This window comes from Anabas testudineus, chromosome 13, assembly GCF_900324465.2.
Source record: "Anabas testudineus chromosome 13, fAnaTes1.2, whole genome shotgun sequence".
NCBI lineage: Eukaryota > Metazoa > Chordata > Actinopteri > Anabantiformes > Anabantidae > Anabas > Anabas testudineus.
Genome location: NC_046622.1, coordinates 9319166 through 9338442, shown reverse-complemented (window position 1 = coordinate 9338442; position 19277 = coordinate 9319166). Strand labels below are relative to the sequence as shown.

The 19277-nt window shown below is 41.0% G+C and overlaps 1 protein-coding gene across 3 annotated transcripts in view; it reads right to left on the bottom strand.

Moving 5' to 3' along the window:
- Window positions 1-19277, bottom strand: part of numbl (NUMB like endocytic adaptor protein) — a 48050-nt gene that overhangs the window by 15318 nt on the left and 13455 nt on the right. For 2 of the 3 annotated variants that reach the window (XM_026341543.1, XM_026341551.1), the window contains exon 1: window positions 9907-9983. The exons of the other annotated variant lie outside the window; for it this stretch is intronic. In XM_026341543.1, the coding sequence (XP_026197328.1) occupies window positions 9907-9947 (41 nt within the window). In that variant the 5' untranslated portion in view covers window positions 9948-9983. Of the gene's footprint in view, window positions 1-9906; window positions 9984-19277 lie in introns of those variants that run through there. 3 annotated transcript variants of the gene reach the window in all.

The following is a 19277-nucleotide window of genomic DNA, read 5'->3' as shown; positions in this document are numbered from 1 at the left end:
ACTCAAGTGTAAACTGGGAAATAAAATGTGTGACGAGATAAAAATATTTATCTTTGTCCCTCACAGTATTTCTTCTTCTCTAGGGTTAATATGATTAAAGAGTATATTTGTATTTTCTTACCATGTAGTTGCCCCATAAATTGACTTCCTTGCTTTTACAGGGTATGAAAGAGCACACACATTACATGGAAAACAGCTTGTGTCCATTTGTAAAGCAGCAATCTGTATCCTGACAAGAACAATTCTTCTATCTGCTCCACTGCACTCAGATTGAGGTTTACTTACATATATATATACACACACACACACACACATATAAATATATATATACACAAACACCTGCTCATCATTTCCCATAATCATTGCTATGCTATTGGTAATGGGGGACAAAGGCTGACTAGTCAGCAGCATGTGCAATTGGACGTTCTTGTGCTTCCTGCACACATACTCAGATATGTGTGTGTAATCCAGAGTATTCAAATGCAACAGCTCAAGGGCTTTACTAATTTCTGGCATGTGAGGTATGTATCCTCTGCCAAGAGCAAGCATATACACACAGAGACACATGCACACACACACACACACACCCCAACAGGCCCCTCTGCAGTTAGATTTGCACACATGTCAAGGCTTGTGCCAGTCATTTCTGGGCAAAGTGAACAAATGACTGGTACATGGCTGGCACCAGCACTGCTGCAGCTGGTGTGAATGTGTGTGTATGAAGCGGTGAAAACGAGCTGGTACGTAATGCCTCATAAGGGAGAAAAGGGGGGGTTACTGGGGCAGAGTGGGGGAATGGATGTGCTATTTACGGTATACAGGAAGTCCTGTGACTGCCCTCTTATGGTTTTTTGACAGCGGGAGGGAGTAGCAGGAGTAAGCAGGCAGCTGATGTCAGGCAGCACAGGAAAAACCCAGAAATTAAATTATGTGAACTGGTGCTGGGACAAGTGAAGCATCAGTAGAAGAAGTGAAGGAGTGAAGAATTTAGGTGAGAAAATGAGTGTTGTAACAGTGCAAATGATCCTGTTCACCATCCATCAGTCATCTAGTTCTAATATAATAGAAATGTGTGAGGAGATCAAACAAAGAGAGAGAGAGTGAGAAAGAGATCAACAAACCCAGTAATAACACCAAAGCAGAAAGATCCAACAGTAAGGAAACAGCAGAAACACAGAACACAAAACTCCTTTTATTACACAGAAACTATCCAACTTTAATATAGTGGGCTGACACTGAGACCCTACAATTCATAATCCCCACAGTGGACAGTTTCCTTAAATTATTATATAAAAACACACAATACAGTTATTATTTTAAAGCTATTAGTGCACAGGACAGCAAAAAAACTACTCAGGCCCCTTTGAGTTTTGCTTGTTTGATTGTATAATTTACAGTCCGCATTCTGACTCATTTAAACTTTGGAATAAATGATAAAATGCTTAAAAAGAACTAAAAAAAATCTTCTTACATTTGTGTTAAGTTCTTCACCTCTATGCACAGATTCACAGACAGCATATAAATCCCTGTGACCCATGAGAACAAAAGTAAAAAAAACTTGATAGTCCCTCTTTTACTGAGCAGCACAGCATGAAATGAAGACACATCTAGTAGTAAAAGCTCATTGATGGAGTCTGTAGGGACACATTAGGGTGGAGACATTACCCAGCATGCAATATGCAAGGGCTTCACATAGCTGTGACCTCATAGCCGTTCTGTACAACAAGAACCATCTGCATGAGTACAAAAAAATAAAAAGAGATAATAAAAAAAAAAGAGAGAGACAGAGGGGGTGTGCTGGTTGGCTGGCAAGGATAAAAAACATCAAAATAAATCTATAAATCAATGATGAAAATTAAATCCCACTATCGTCATAAACCAACACAAAACTCATAAGCACTTCAGCATAGACTACACAAACACGAGGGCCGCTGCCAGAAAACACATAGTTGTTCCCCGTCCAGCGTTTCAGTTTGAAGCCATCTGGAACGTATTGTTGCAGAGGACATGGCAAGAAAGACGGTGATGCTCATGGTAATATGTCGTCGATATTCCCGATTGTTCACCTAAGTTAACCTCCCTTCATGTCAGTTTCCCGCCCCAGTCCTCCATATTCTTCCTCTCCACATCTCTTCTCAATTCTGTTCATGTCCTAAAGAAGCCACGGCAGATGCAAAAATCGGCCTGAAGCTAAACGTCTGCAGCTCTGTTGATGGGAATGCAAGGAAATGGGATTCACAGGGATGAATATGAATTTAGCAAAAGTTCACCTACGTGTGCAGACTAATAAAACGGGGGGAGGAATATGTGACCATTTGCTCCAGCTGGTTAAGTTGGTATTTTAACTGTTGGAATGTTAAAGACAATTGTCAGCAACACGTGGGTGTGTCTGCTTTTTTAAATCTAACTCAAATTAGTTTATTAGCTTGTCTTCAAAGTTAAAATGTCAAACGTGTATTCAGTACGTGTCACCCCTATATTCACTCCATATAATCTGTGTTAAGACTGCATGAACTCATGTGTGTCCAGCTGTGTTTTGTGCTCGCCAAATGTGAGTCTGATTGATATGTTTGGCACACTCCCTCTCTTTCACACACACACACACACACACACACACTCAGACACACACAGTGTTCCTCCCTGATCCAGATGTTCTGTGTTCAACAGCGGCTCTGAGATTTTGGCAAAACGGGACACGCTCTTTCCTCACAAGTCTTCTCGTCCAGATGCTCGCAAAACACACCTCGTATAAGGAAGGAGACGCAGGCAGAGGAGAACGGGGTGAGAGGGGTTGATGTTGACCAAAACACACACACACACGAGCAATGAGTCATTGCCACCTTGCATTACTGTAAGCCACATGTATGTGAATGCCCGGAGAGACGAGGAGGGGACAGCGAGAAAGGTGGAGCAAGTGTCTGGATGTGAGCAGTGTTGGCTTAGTCACCGCTGAGCTGACCACTTTATATGGACATAGAGCCCTCTGTGAATTCAAGTTGTGTCTTACTGGCTGAACAACTGAGAGCTGGTTTGTTCTGCCAAAACTTTCAGTGTGACTCAGAGTAAAATTTAAGCAATGGTGGAAGGAAAAAAGTTCCAAAGAACCATATTACTTCAGTTCCACATAATAATACAAAATATTTCCCGACATAGAGAATATCCCTAAACAAGCAGTGCGAATAGTATAAGTATTCATGTTGATGTTAGCCAAGTCAAATCATTTCCAGCAATAATCTGACAAGCGTAAACAAATGCAGCAGCAAACACGACTGGATTTCTGATCCACTTAGAGAGTTTTGTTCCACACAGCAGCTACAGAAATATACTGACATTATCCAAACATATTTCAGGCTTTTTGTTGTCGTTTCTTAGTTGGTTAACGTACACAGCTGCCACGTCACTAAATGAATAGATTAGTGATGCCTTCTTTTTTCAGAGAATTATCACCTGGTTCTGTAATTACCCTCCACTCTATGGAGCATTTTAACATCTTTTATCTTGCTGTTATGGATCGCCTGCTTGCAACTTTATTGTCTTTGCTCATTCTCATTAGTGTCATTTCGAGTCACCGTGGACATCTGTCTGCAGCAAACACGGTCTAATAAAACGGTTGCATTTTGGCGTTCTGACATAAAGAACCAGCTATTTAACTCTGAAATTGGTAGAGACACAGACTCAGGCTCAGAGATAAATAAGAGTGAATATCCCGCATAAATATAGGAGGTGCCCAGAAGCATCACTCCAAATTAATGCTGATGTTAGTCTGTATCTGCTCAGTGTTTAAATAAGAAACTGTTTGCTAACAGGTTTTGCACAGAGTGAACTTTTATTTCACATTTTCAGCGCCATTATTTCTGTGATAGATTACTCCACACACAAAAAGCATGTACACAAACACACACATATACACACTCAAAAAAAGGTTCTCCTCAATTAATTTTACAACCAGCATTAAATATCTCTTTAATGGTGAGTCATCTCTGGGTTAAGATGATAAATAGACATTTAGTTAACAGAATTAAATCAGAAACACATTAGACACAGGCACATTATGCTGACACACACACACACATGCGCACACAGAAATCTGACCCAGTTTCTGGGCCCTGCAGACTTCAGCTGACACAGAGTGACCCGGATAGGGACACCGACACTTACTACTATCCAGAACTCTCTGTCTCACTCTTCCTCCCTCTCACACCCACAGAAAGTGACAGGTGGAGTGTGTGTGTGTGTGTGTGTGTGTGTGTGTGTGTGTGTGTGTGTGTGTGTGATTAAAAAATAAAAGACTGTGACGTAGCAGCAACAAACCAGGGCACTTGTGTTTAGACTGAAGCCTGACCTAGGACAGGATGGCCTTATTCATTGCAGTGGTTTATGAGACTGTGTCAGAGTGTGTATGAAAGAGCGACAGAGACACACAGCAAAAGAAACAGACAAAGACAGAGAGCAGGCTACATTCTTTTGTAAGGTCAGCATTTCTTCTCGGAAATGAAAGTGTATACACTGCATTGGACAGACAGAGTGAACCGTACTGGACACACACAGCTACCATACATAGATTTTCATATAGAATACATAATTACTCAGTTGTACATTTCAAGTTGAATTTTGTACATTCAACAGAAGTAATGTTCAGAAGTTCATTAAAGCCTTAAGAAGTGAAGAGAGTCGGGTCCTAATACCCAACTAACAGACAGTCGTGTCACATTGGTTACAGAACCGAGCAGAGCTGAAATCTTTCACATCAGTAAACCATAAAGAGATAAAGTAAAGGTCCGTGTCAAGCATAGATGCTCAGCTGCAGCAGCTACCATGAGCAAATATACAGAAATATACCATCTAGCAACAGCACAGATCAGTTGAGAGCTGTTACTGTATACAGTACAATGTGTAGGTGGCATTTGAAGCATACCTTTATGTAAGTGAGAAGGCAAACGTGGCCATACTGCATCAGTAGCGGCCCTTTCTGCCGAGATCAGGAGTGTGTGAGTGTGTAAAGATTGATGTGCACAGACAGCTGAAGGAGAGCTATGCATGTTAACAGCCTGGTACCCGCTGTGACTATTGTACGTGTCTCACTCCATCTTTCCTTCACACAGACATTTCAAGCATGCTACAAAACCAGATCCATTCCATAAAAAGTGGTCGATAAGTTCATATATTTCCCTGGTCATTGAAATTCGGGACCAATCCACAATCCATCATAGTTTTTTCTATTTCTTTCTGTGCTATTGACATAGTACTGTTCAACACCGCTTATATAAATTATAGAACGGTGGTATGTTCATGAAGGATTTTCTATGCTGTAAAATACATTATTTGTGAAGTCAATTTGGTCTGCTAAGAATTGTAACTTAACTTAAATGGATTAACTCAAGATTATGCAGTACCAAAGTACAAAAAAAGAACAAAAAAAAGTTTATTTTAATTTAATCTGAGGAAATAACACTGTATATAACTGATTAAGATGTGTTCAAACACTACAGAAATGTATCCTAACCAAGGCATGGACACTAAAAAAGCTTTATGGAACCAAGCAAACTATTATAAACATGATAATCTATTTATTTTTTGTAATCTGTCCTATTCTTCTTCATCAAAAAACAAACGATGTGGAATATTTTACTTAAATAAATCTATTTCAACTGTGCTGAACTAATTTCTGTAACAGATTGGTAGTATTTGCAGGTGGCAGCTAACACTTGTGATTAATAGTTTCTTTTAATGGCATTTTCCCGGTCCCACCCACCACGTTGCTCATATTGATTATGTTGTAGTTGACACACGCACACACACACACACACCATTAGCTTTGGTTTCTCAACAGCGTCTGCAGAAAATAATTTAGATGAATTAGATAGAGGACGAATGTGTGTGTCACAGTGTCAACACAGTTGACAAACACCAATTAGCTTGACGTGGACACACACATAAACGCATAGCCTGTCCTTCCTGTGACCCTCTAATGCAATATGATCTGTCAGGGGAGGTTCTGGGCAGGGTGAAGCAGCACAGAAAGCTGTCCTAATACAATTATAGTCAGTGTTTGTGTGTGTGTCAGCATTTGGGCTGGTGGTGGTCATCCTGCATAATAAGATTAAATGACCCTCTGTGACTGTGCAATGTAGCATGGGAATTTAGTGCATTATCATGGTAACAGGTGAAGGGAGTGTGAGACAGATGTTGTCACCATGATGATGACTGATAACTAGATGAAGAGGTGACTCTGGGTCAGCTCTGTCACTGACACTTTGAACTAGCCACTATATAAAGGCAGAGATGGAGGTGGATCGACCTTAATGTAATCTTAGTGATATAGAAAAGCTGCAGAATATAAATACAAATACAATCTTTTTGTGTCCTCTGCAACCACTGGTGCTCTTTATGTTTTATAATCTGAATCTACAAAAACTATTATACATGATGTGTAATTGTATGAATTGAACTGAAGAATAAATATGTTATAATAGAAATAAATGTCTGTCTGTCTGTTACAGACGGTTAAACTGTCAGAGCAGGGCTCTCTACTGCCAGAGTAGAGTCATTGTACAGGGTGATACCTGTTGACAGGAATTACTTCTTGTACCTTTACTTGTCACAGCAGAGCTGGAGAAGTCTATGACTAAAGCTGCTCTGCTATTTGATCAGCAGGTTGTAGAGAGGATGTGAGCTGTTCTTCATGATGTTCATCAGTTTTTCTTTATATCTGTGCATTACAAAGTTACAAAGAGATGTGGCGGCGAGATATATAGACTTCATAGTTGTGCTGTTGCTGATTTGCTTAAAAGAATAACATGTCAGCTTTTGCTGCCTCTCACACTGAATGAGATATCATGCATATCACAGAATGAAACAATGAAAACGTAGTGTGAGGACACATAGGAAGGATTAAGTTTGTGTGAAACCAGAATTGTCTCCTGTGAACACTGTTGCTTTTATTTTGTTCTGACACTAATATCTATTCTGAAGAAAGCCAATGTATGATAAAAGTTGACACTGTAATCAAACAGTGAAGCTTAAGACAAGATAACTTGGATAAGTTTAAAATCTAAAGACGGTATTGGGAATTAAATTCAACACTATGAAGATGGATAGATCCTGGAAGCAGCAACAGTTTCCACAGTCCATTTAGTCACAGTTTGACTGCAGAGGCACTCACACGAGCACACACATACACACCCACAGACGTTATTGTGCTCTGCAGATATACTGTAAGCTCATGTTTGTTTCCACACATACAGCACATACAATTCTTACCACACAGCTAAACTGAAAAAGACAAAGCTGATTCAAAGCTGCTATATGCAGTGGAATAACAAAACTAGTATATGGCTTGTTGGCTGACTGAGGAGGTCAGACTGGAGTCTAAGAAAACATCATGCAATTACAATTATCTGCTTCCCGGTTTCTTTTCTGCAAATATTATTTAGCTGTGAAACATCACATTACATCTTGTTAGTTTAGCAGATACTGAGAGTGCCGCATGTGTTCTGCTATGCTCGCACTCACACATTTATACACACATGCACTGTCACCTCAACACCGGGAGACACACACATTCACACACAGCTCCCACACCTATTATCTTCTTCCTCCCGGCTTATCACAGTGCTGTGTCACTGCCCCTCCTGCTACTGTTTCAGTTCCCACCCACTCAAGTTAAGCCTGGAGAAGATTGTCTGTATGGGTATGGGTATGTGCATGTGTGTAAGAGAGAGAGAGAGAGAGCTGCGGCAGTGTGACTTTCTTCCTCTCTATTTATGTAAGCAAAGGTGTTCTGCAGTGTATATATCAAGATCCATGCATGCATTTGTGTGCAAAAATCTGTGCATGCTCGAATGCGTTCTTACCAGTGTGCACTTGCTTGTGAGTGTACGTGTGTCTGAATGGCTTCCAAGATACAAAAGAGAGGCAGATTAACATAACAATATCCAAATCCCCCTCTGCCCTTGGAACAGCAGGCAAAGAGGGTACAGAGCATGCTGGCGTTACGCGAATTTGTGATTGTGTGTGCCTCTGTGTATTCATATCTGCATGGTATGGTTCTATGTCAAAGCATGTCCATCTCTGCATGCCAGCATGTTTCTGTAACTGCGACAGGAGAAATGTGTGTGAAGTGTGTGTGCACGAGCGAGCTAATCTAAACACAGTGCAGCCAGGCATGAAGTGGAGCAGTCTAGTCGATATGATCCAGTATTATATTGTTGTGTTGTGTTCCTACTTTGTATTTCCTGATAATCAGTCTAGACCAGAGCTATAGGCCATCTTATCTGTGCTTTTACATTTCTGATATGGCAGCAAAGTGTGCGGTGAACTTTCATCTTTAGGGCCAGAGATAAAACTCACAAACCAGGGAAATTACAGAATAACCTTGGTGTAATCAATCTAGATTACACCAATGCTCTTTACTATTAATGGTCACTTCTTTATAAATAGACTCTAATATGATCTTCATCTAAGTCATTAGAGTATGAACAAATATACAGTGCTTAAAAACGAAATCTGATATTTCACGTCCATAAAACCATTAAACATAAAAACATCATAGAGCTAGTGAAAAAAGTATGTGAACCCTTTGAATGAATAACTAGTTAGTTTCATCAGTCCACAAAAACATTCACCCAATACTGCTGTGCAGTGTCATTGTGCTCTTTGGCAAACTTCAGGTGTGCAGCAATGCTCTTTTTTAATAAGCAGCAGCTTCCTTCTTGGTCTCCTGTCATAGACACCCTGCTTGTTCAATGTCGTTCTAACAAAAAGGTCCAGTTGCCATGACTCAAATCTCTCTGTTTTCCTACCTATTTTTTAAAAATACTGATCTCTAATGTGAGAATAAATGTAAAATTGTTTTGCTAATGTTAAAGCCCATGTGATGATAGAAACCAACTAATGCCATGTATTGAATCTATTTTTATCTCCTACTTCCTCTGCTTAAAAAGGGAGGAAATTCAAATGTTCTCCACAATAAATCCACTTCACCTTGACTTCTACTCACACAAACTCTCTTCGCCCTCGTCTTTCCACAATTTCGCTTCGTCTCTCTCTTTTCTTCTCAAACTTTCACACCCTTCCTCTCATCTTCTCTCCTGTTGAGTGTCCATCTTGCTGTCCTCATTTAACTCATTACATAGTTGTCGTCCACGCTATTCCCTACTCTTTGCCTTGTTCTCTTTTGTTTTTGCAATGCATTTGAGAGCTGTACATTTTGACTACCTAACCACAGAGAGAGGACAGGGGAAGAAAGAGTGTAAGAAAAAGAAAAGAAGTGTTGAATTCGAGAGGGAACTTAAGCAAACCAGTCCCTCCCTTCAGCTTAGAAACACTTATTTTCTGCTATGTAAAAAGGGTGTATGCCACACACACACACTAACACACACACAAATACTCATATCAATACATGCACACAAAAACATGTGCAGGCACAAATACTATGCACGAAAAACGTTGGGTGTTTGCATCAATTTAGCACGTTTAATCTCTTCCATATGGGCATGCAGGCTAATGCATCTGCTAAGGCTATTAGCTGCTATGAGCCCTGTGGATACAGGCTAGACTAGACCTATTATCAGTTTGGCAGTGACAGAGAGTTCCACCGTAGCCAGTAACCTAACAACAACAACAATAACAACAACAACAAACCTTAAGACCTCGAAAACAAGTGGTCTTCTCTTTACCTCGATAGAGCTCAGGGATTTTTAGATTGTTAAAACAGGTCAAGAGCCCAAGGTGCTGTGTAACAGTCGACCCACTTTAAAACCAAAATACATCCATGTATATATTCACACAGAGAAATGTTAAACATATGCATAGATGCAAATAAAATTTATATTTGTCAGTGTATCGATGTCATCTGTCATAAACATATTTCCAAACTTCACATCCTTTATTCTCTATTTGACTCACCTGAGTTCGATGGCTTCCCCCATCTCACCAAAAGAGCTCATCTCACACAGCAACAACCACAGATGAGAGAAGATGCAGAGATGACAGGCTGAGAGAAAGAACTCCCTCAAACTAGTGGCCACAGCAATAACAACAGCATGAGAAAAAGATGAGAGGAGGAGAGAAGCGAGAGACCATGTGATGATATTGCGCTCACAGTGAGGGACAGCGAGGAGAGGGAGCACAGTGCGCGCAAGATAGAACCACACCTCTTCTTAAGGGATTAACTTGGAAAAAGGAGCCCTGACACAAATACGTGCACAGAGATGCACCCAAACATAAACATAATCATACTGCCCACGACCCAGTATGGATGAGCATCTGGTATGCAGACACATACACACACACACACACACAAACAAATACTGTACACGCACACGTGTATGCTTACAGCTGCTCTAAAAATAAAAGCAAATCAATGTTTGATGCTCCAAATTCTGCAAGTGAGGAAAGAAAGGAGTGGGAGGATAGAAAGAGAGCAAGAGTAACAGACAGGAAGAGAAAAGGGGAGGGGTGATTAAGCGAGTCATGGTGGGTGGTGACACAGTTTTCTCTACTCTCCATCTGCTGTGGGTGCACTGGTCAAGAGTGCACTGGGGGAGAGGGCGAGAACTGGGGCTGGAGTCTGGGGAAAGGCACTGAGGCTGGAACTGGGGAATAGGGCCAAAGCTGGAAGATGTGTCTAACGTGATGACTGGAAGTCAGCCAGATAGTCTGTTTCCACAGGGGCGTTACTGGACATGAGACGGATTGTTGTTTCCTGGCACTGGATGCTGAAGGGCAGGCTCTGATCCCAACAGATGATTAAACTCCATTTTCTAAACTGATGAAACTTGCAGAACACACCCGCACAAGCACCTGGTTGTATGAGTTTTACATGTTTTGGGTATGCATTGATTTCTCTTCAAGACTTTCTGGCTGGAAAAAAAAAAAAAAACTTAGATCACATTTGAGACCCATCATATTTTTAAATTAAAGCTATAGTTATACTAAATCTGGTTTAAACATTGGTTTACAAGGGTAAGGAGTTTTGGTAAAGGCATCTACTGAAACACCAGTAGCTGCCAGGGTGAGCTAGTCTGGCATAAAAAGTTGACCATGGATTTAATTGGCCAGTGAAATTACTTTTTAGCATTAGTATCTAGTATATGCTACATATGCAATAGGTTAGGACAGTCTCCTTCTTCAGTAGATAAACCATCACCTCCACCAAACACAGGGCTATTTTCAGTTTTCAAATGTCTGGTATGGAAAGGTGCAAAGAAGATCAGGGGCTAGAAGACTTTGGAAATCAAAGTATGGTTATGTTTACATACCTGTGGATTGAACTAGTGAGTGGAGCTATAGGAAAGGGATGGGAAACTAAGAAGAAGAGAGAGCTGCTTCTAAAGGTGAGCAGTTTGGAGATTAAGTACTAACACAGCTGCAGACATGAAACAGGGAGGCTGAGCTCGAAGACATGGTCAACAGGGAGGTGATAAAAGGGACTTTGCAGTTGGGGATTGGGCTGGGCTTGTGATCTTAGGAATAATCAAAGCAGGTTAAAATTACACCTTGTTCACATCATGCACTGAAATATGTAGCTCAGAAGTATGCGGTAAAAGGGTACAATGGTGTCAAGTGAATGCAAGTGCTTCCTAAACTGCACAGACACGAAATCATGCTCATAGAGCTATGAGTTAATAACCACTATCTTCTATCAAATGTGAAGTGGTCACTAAAGATTCATTTGAGACACTTTCATCAGTCTGTGATTCAGACAGAGAAGGTTTGTTGCCAGGTTGCTGAACTGATGCAGAACCTTCACAGAGCATGTGTTAATATTACAGCTCTGTTCTCGCACATTTTTAAACGTACACAATGCCGGTTCATCCCTTAAGCTGTTTACCCTCCAACACAGGGAGCCACAGTTCAACAATGGATGAGATTGAGAGGGATCAAAACGTCCTTGTTGTTCTCTGGCTTTGTTCGTGTGTCTGTTACCGACACAGCACCCTGGCTATTTACAGCTTACTGGCAACATTCACACCACCTCCTTTTATGCTCATTGCCACTTCTCTGTTCACAGAGGTGACATTAAATGCTGACAAATCTAATGTCACTGTGATCCTGGACTGCTTAAATGTCCCCATGGGAAAACATGACTTAGTGATCATTGTTTTAGATGTGTCCTAATTACAAAAAGGCGTATGCAGCCCCATGAAGCTACACAAAGATTTAAACAGTCTGAACTGATCCCGACACATGTACATTGAATACATTTTGCACACCTGCTACAGCCTTACCAACAACACCTTATGGTGTTAAGTAACACAACATGCCAACAAACACAGCATCGCACAGTTTAGATGGGAACATTTGGGAAGGAAGAAAGAAATGTTGAATAGTAGAGGCTATAAGGAGATTCAAAAACATGGCTGTGTGTCACGATGCTGTCACACATTGACTACATTATGTAGTTTTTATTTTGTTAAACGGAGCACAGCAACAACTATGACATCAACAAAAACAGATGAAGCGCTGCACAAATGTCATAGTGGCATTAATGTTGCTACTCTACTATTGGCTGTAAACTGGTGTCTGAACTGTAGGTTGTTTTTTTTTTTGTGAATCTTAATCAAATCTACTTCTGTGCATTATCAGTTCATATGGTAAGATTAATAACTGATAAAGCAAAAGATGCTCCAAAGTTGATTTTCGCACTTTTTCACTTTTTCACTTCATTCCCATCGATTCTCCTTCGTTTTATAGACATTCCATCTTGGTCATCATTAACTTGTCCTCATCCTCATTCCTTTTGCACTCCCTGGGAGATACACAGACAAAAAGAAGAGGAGGTTGAGAAATAAAGCAATCTAAAAATAAGCCGTGAGAGAGGAAGACAAAGCCTTGGAGGAAGACAAAAGGGCCAGAGTTTTGAAATAGCTGAATGTGCATTAGATGTTATCTCTGCAGTGCTGTACTGTAAAATAGATGTTATGTAGCTCTCTCTATGTGTATGTACAGGTATTTACTTGTGAATGCATATTCGTTTGTGTGTGTGTGTGTGTGTGTAGTTGAGTGTGTATATCTCTCTACTGGCCAGACACTAACATAAGCCTATTAAACTGCTGTGTTAGTTATGAAACACGATGATCACACCAGCCAGGTGGTAGCAGACACACTTTCTGCTAACAATGAACTAGCCCTGAGGCACAGGTTTCAAGTGAGCCACCAGTTAGAGCAGAATCAGGCTGTCTGTGTGCGCGGTGGTGTGCATAATATGTTTGTGTCTGTGAACATGGTAAATGTGAGACTTTGTGGTTTTACAACCCCTGTGCCTCAGTGGCTCTGTAACAGCCTGTTATTTTAACCAACGCTGTCTGAATGTAAATTAGGCTCCTTCTAACATACACGCATGTAGAAACACATGCATATAACCACAATTAGTGGGGGATGTTACAAATGCTCCGTGATTTAAATCTGCGTACAAATAAGAATTTTCCAGTGCGCCAGGGGCCACAAGATCTTCAAGCACAGACGTGTATACAGTAACAAAACCTGCACACACAAAACTGTATTGCCAAATAACATAAATGTTTTGCATACTATTCACTTCAGTTAACGGGAAAGCATGAATAGAATAGGTGAAAAGACGACAAAATCAGGCTCACGCTCCTTACAGATGACAAAGCCAAGTGAAGGAAATTAAAAACCTACTCTCGATGACATAATTTCCTTTAACATACAACAGGCTTCAGGCATGCTTCCAGTCACCTCAAAAGCAAGTGTGTGAGTGGTGTGTGTGTGTGTGTGTGTGTGTGTCCACAAAACATGTAATAACTGGTCTGTGATTCAGTTTTATTAAACAGAAATGAGGATGTGAGCATGCCATGGGTATATCTCTTCTGCTCTATTAAAGGTAGTTATTAAAGCGATGTTATTATAAAAATACTGAAGAGTGCATCTTTAAAGAGACTTATTAGAAAAGAAAAGTAAGTCATCTTTCAGTGGCTTTGTTTTCTTGATTAATTACTCTACTTTACAGAAGAAAGCTCAACCATGCCAGCTCATCATCATGTCATAAACTTTCCAATAATCTGTTGATAAGAACCCCAGAAACACTTCCAAATATACTACCAAAATACTCTTTTTTCATCAAGTCACACTCTGTAAAACTGCACTCAGAAGAACAGGCTGTCTAAAAGTGAGGCATGACAGCCAAATCCACTGACAAGCTGCTCATCGATCTCTGCCTCTGGTCAATACCACTCTCTTCTTCTTCTTTCTCTCCCTTCCCTCATCTGTCTCTCCTCTCCTCAGCGACTCTCCATCATCATATGTCTCCATCCCCGACTTACTGTCTTTCTCTACAGACCAGCACAAAGCCTGCAGTTACAGACAAAGCCTCAGTGTAGGAGTGTGGGAGTGAGCTTTTTCATCCTCTAGGGTGTGTGTATACGTATAAGTGTGTGCACATTTGTGTATGGGTCAGGTGTTGGGGCCAACTAGATTTCTACTGCAACACCTCTCTCGTCCTTCCCAATCAACATGGCATCCAAACTCCGTCACGCTACAGTAGACATGCATACACGCCAGAACCATGTGAAAATCTTGGCGCTGCATGGCAACCAGATCCCATAGCAACCAGTAGTATGGGTTTTTTGTGGGCTGGTGGAGAGAAAGAGACAGAGAGAGAGAGGGGGAGAGAGAAAGAAGAGGAAGGGGAGGAACAGGAGGTGACAGATATTTGGGAGAAAAACAGCAACTCTGGAGAAGAACGAAAATAGAAAGAGAGAGGAAGGCAGAGGAAGTAGCGGAGCAGCATGAATACACAAATACACACACACATTTCTTTCACTGTGCTGAGATCAGATGAGGGTGAGTAGAGAGAGTAGAGAGAGACAGACAGTGACAACATTGTGGGTGAAAGGAGACCTCCCTCTGCACTGATCACAAGGAGGTCTTCCTGTTGAGGGGCAGGCTAACAATGGATGGAGGAAAAGTGGATCATCCTAACAGTCATTTCTGGTGATGCTTGAGATAACAGCATTTAAATAACAATGCTAATATTCTGGAAACTGTATACTGTATGTATATATTTTTTTCTATTATATATTGTACAGTACATTCTTCCTCTAGGACAGGTTTAGTCATAATGTTTTGTTCATGCATGCACATGAAAACCTTTTCCTTTTTCTAACAACATTAGGCAACTCATTGTAACCAAACACACAAGAGTAGGTAGAGTATTAGTAGATTAATAAATACATGGATGTGTACAGCTACATGATAGTGTATTTTTATCAATAAATGGTTCTAAATTGTTTACATGTGCATGCTAAAAATAAAGTGGTATAGTAGTATTTTATTTTATGATTACAAATTTGATTATTTAATTTAATTCTCTCTTCCTGCATTGTACCTATATTTGCCAGCACAGGAGAGGAGAGGAGAGGAGAGGAGGGAGCACAAATCTTTGTTGCCTGTATAGCAGCGCCCCTGCTGGCTGACAGTAGTATTACACACTGTCATGGTAACAGACCAGCTGCCTGTGTGTGCCATTATCCAGGTCACTTTCTCTAACCTCTCATCTTTGACCTCCTGTCAGATCTGTGCAGACAGGAAAAGTCTTTTTTTTTTTTTAAATCCACTTTGCTGACACATGCATGAATGCGTGCACTGAATGCAAACGTCTTAATGTGGGCCCCATGTAAAATCACATTTTTTCAGACTTCAAATGTTGATTGTTAATATAAAGCGTGCATGCATAATGCATGTTTATGCATGTAAAGCAACTAGCTACAAGGCCAGAACTCTAAAATCAATAAGGCTTTTAAAGCTTTTAACATCTGCCCTATCACTCCTTGCCTGTCTACGTCTGTCAGACAGACGCTTCTCTCCATCTGTTTTTGATCTGTGCATTCCTCAACAGGAAACATTTGGAAGATGACCTAATGTAAAATAATGACCTGTCTTGAAATTAAATCTGCAATTACTGTACATATATGACCTTTTGTCCATAATATTACTACTACTGCTCATTGGTGGTCAAATGCTCAGTGGGTGTATGCATATGTATCTGTTCGTTTATCCATCTGTGTGTCAATCAATCTATTTGCCTGTGTGACAACAACCATCTGCCTCTGTTCCCCTTAAATCTGTCTTCAGAGAACAACAGCCCTCCTTACAGTATTGTCTGGTAAGAAAGAAGCTTACTGAATGAAAGAAAATACCTCTAAAGCCCAATTGTCTTCATTTACAGTACATCAGAGACACTAGAAAAGAAATTACAGTTTAGTTTGTGTGATCATTCTGGTAATGAACAATCCCAGGAGCTGGCTTTGCAGTGGTTAGGGAGTTTTGATGTGGAGAGCTGAGACTGAATGACCTTCATAGGGTGGTCGTGTCTTATCGACCAACACTAAAAGCCCAAGTTGGTCAGGCAGATACACAGGCAGAGAATTGGCTCTGAAATACAGGCAGACAGACACTGTGGCGATGCTGCAACATGCTGCATATATATGACATTTTGAGGAAATATGAATAATTTGTTTATGGGTTTTTAATAACCTTTTAGATCAATATAGGATTTTTATTAGTTTATTATTAAGACCGTATGTCACAGATGAAAGCTCAGAGTGTGAATCGAAGCTTGAGGTGAGTCTATTCCTCAAATAAGTGTTTTTGATATCAATTCCTGGCATCTGCAGCAGTGGTTTGATGCTTGTTTCTGTTTGGCTTCTAATTACTGTTTAGGAAAATTGCAAAAGGTGGCTATTGTCTCAATATTATGGTAACACATGCGCCTTTGTGGTATTCTCACAAACGCACTTCTTTTACTAAAAGAGAGGAAAGAACGAAGAAGCAAAGAAAAGACAGGATGAGGGAGTAAAAGAAAGGACCAGGGAAGTTATAGGAACAAATATGGAGAAAAGGACGAACAAACTACTAGAACATACAGTGGAAAATGGAGGAAGTGGAAAGGGTGAAAAGGATTGAATGAATGAAAGCAGGAATTCCACAAAGGAAAGAAAGAAGGGAGAAGGGCCATAGGTCAACAAGTTGGGACAGTTATCTCACATTTCAGCTCCTACAGTGACTTCCCAAAACCTGCCCATGTTAAAGCTCAGTTCTGAGAAGATTAGTGTGCCCCCAGAAAAAAAGGAAGTTGAGGGGGATTGTGAAGAAGCAAAGTAAATACTGAGGAGGTGAAGACCCTCAAGCACACCACGTCATCCAGGGCCAAGCAGAGAAAACAGAGTAGAAAGGCAAATGGGCTGGGGCTTAGGCCTGTTGCTAGAAAGCAGCCAGTCAACAATAGTCACTTTGACATGAGGAAAGACCCTGAGAAAGTAAAGTAACTTCCATCATATTGGCCTCTCTGACACACACTCTTCCCTGTGTTTAACCCCATCCCGCTTAAAAGCAAAACAAAACTCAATCAAAAGTAAAGAGGAGCCACCTCAATAGGCATCATGCCTCTGGAAAAGCGTGGCGAGACAAAAGAGAGGAATTCTTTTAGAAACAGAGAAGTGTGTGTGTGTGTGCGATGCTCCCCCTCCTAGTCACTACAGATTACAAACACGCACCACAGATGGCCAGCGCGTCTCGTCTTTTCACCGCCGCCATCAGCCAGAATAATGGCCAGTGGTGGCCCCTCCTCCTCCTTCTCCGCTCCCTCTCTCTTTTGTCAGCACGTGTGTCTGTCAAATGGAAGAGTGTGTCTGCGACAATGGCAGAAAGACAAAGAGTCCGCCTACCCCCCACTAGGACACTGAATAGGGGGGCACGTGGGCCTTGTCATCGAGGGAACAATAGCACTGGAGGAGAGGGAAGGAGAGGGTGTGGCACCCCAGCACCCACTGCAACTGGGGATGGTGATGTGCAGCCTGGGTGGCCCCGAGTACAGATTTGAACTTGTATGGATGAATTATTTTAACGGAGGCTAAGTAACAAACAAAATAGACAGAAATCACTAATAGGATCACCACAAAATTAGTCGTTCACTAACTTTTTCTCTAGTTTGAAAGATAATAGCAGCAGTTTCATGTTTCCACATATTAATTAAATTATATACATGTTACATTAATACATCCTGTTCATCCAAGCAATCCATATGTTTTCAGACCGACTTCCAACTCCACCCAGGCAACCATTTAATTCTATTCACTTTGGAGCAGCATGATAATCAATTTACAGTGACAGAAAACATGCATGACATCAGTAATCCATCACAATTAAGACCATTTTGGTTAATGTTTGTGGTCCAGTTGGAGCAAGAATTTGAAACTACTTGTTGGCAGACTCTCTTGCTCTAGCAGAGGTAGCAAACTCTTTAACCACACTAGTAACTTAACAGCTATTGGATGTATTCCAATTGTAATAACTTAGGGTAACTTTCCATCTAGCACTATTTTATGACCAAGATGCAAAGCTACTTGTGCTGACACCTAATTACAAAACTAATTACACTGCCATCAAAAGCTGTACTCTGTGCTGTTTGCAAATTTGCAAATGTTAATATGGTGACATGCTTATCTAAGATGACAAACGTGGTGAGCATGTTAACATGAATAATTATCCAATGCAAGTTTATTTTCTTATCAAAACAGTTGATTAAATTAAAACTCACAAAGCTCAAAGCCACTGGCAGAGCTGTTTAAGTGGCATTTCTTGTCATACATAAGAACTAAAGCCTACAACCAAACAATAAATAGAAACTAAGACCCAGAGCACCGACCCAGCTGGAGTATTTAGTCCAGCCTGAGGCCTCAATTTGGTTCAACAGAGGCCTTATATATACACCACCACTGCTGAGACATCTTTGATGTGACATGCTGGATTACTGTGCGCACAAGATGAAGTTTATATGTTTATACGTCTGTGCATGTGCACTCAAAAGCATGTATGCAATTTTTTCAAATGCAGTAAAGGTTCTTTTTGTGGGGGTCAAGGTGCATAGTGGCATGGGAGAAGACTGGAAAGCTTGGAACAGCTGGGCTGAGTCTGCAGGGGGACACAACAGAGTGTGAGCTGGAGAGGGGGGTTGATAGGACAGAAAGAGTAGGAGAGAGGCAGGAACACGCAGGCAGGCAGGCCGGCTGCTGACGGTCTCTTTTGAGGCAGCAGCTGGTTAAAGTGGGGGTCTCACCAGCTGTGCCTCTGCTGACCTCTCCCCACTCTTTTCCACCTCCTCTTCCTCCCCAAACTCCACTTCCCATCCCCCCACAAGCCAGAAACCTCACCCAAGTGTAGGCACAAATACACACAAACACACACACACACACCACACACGACCATCTGTCAGTAGGAGGAGAGTTGTCTCTCTGATTGCTCCATAATGGTGTTGA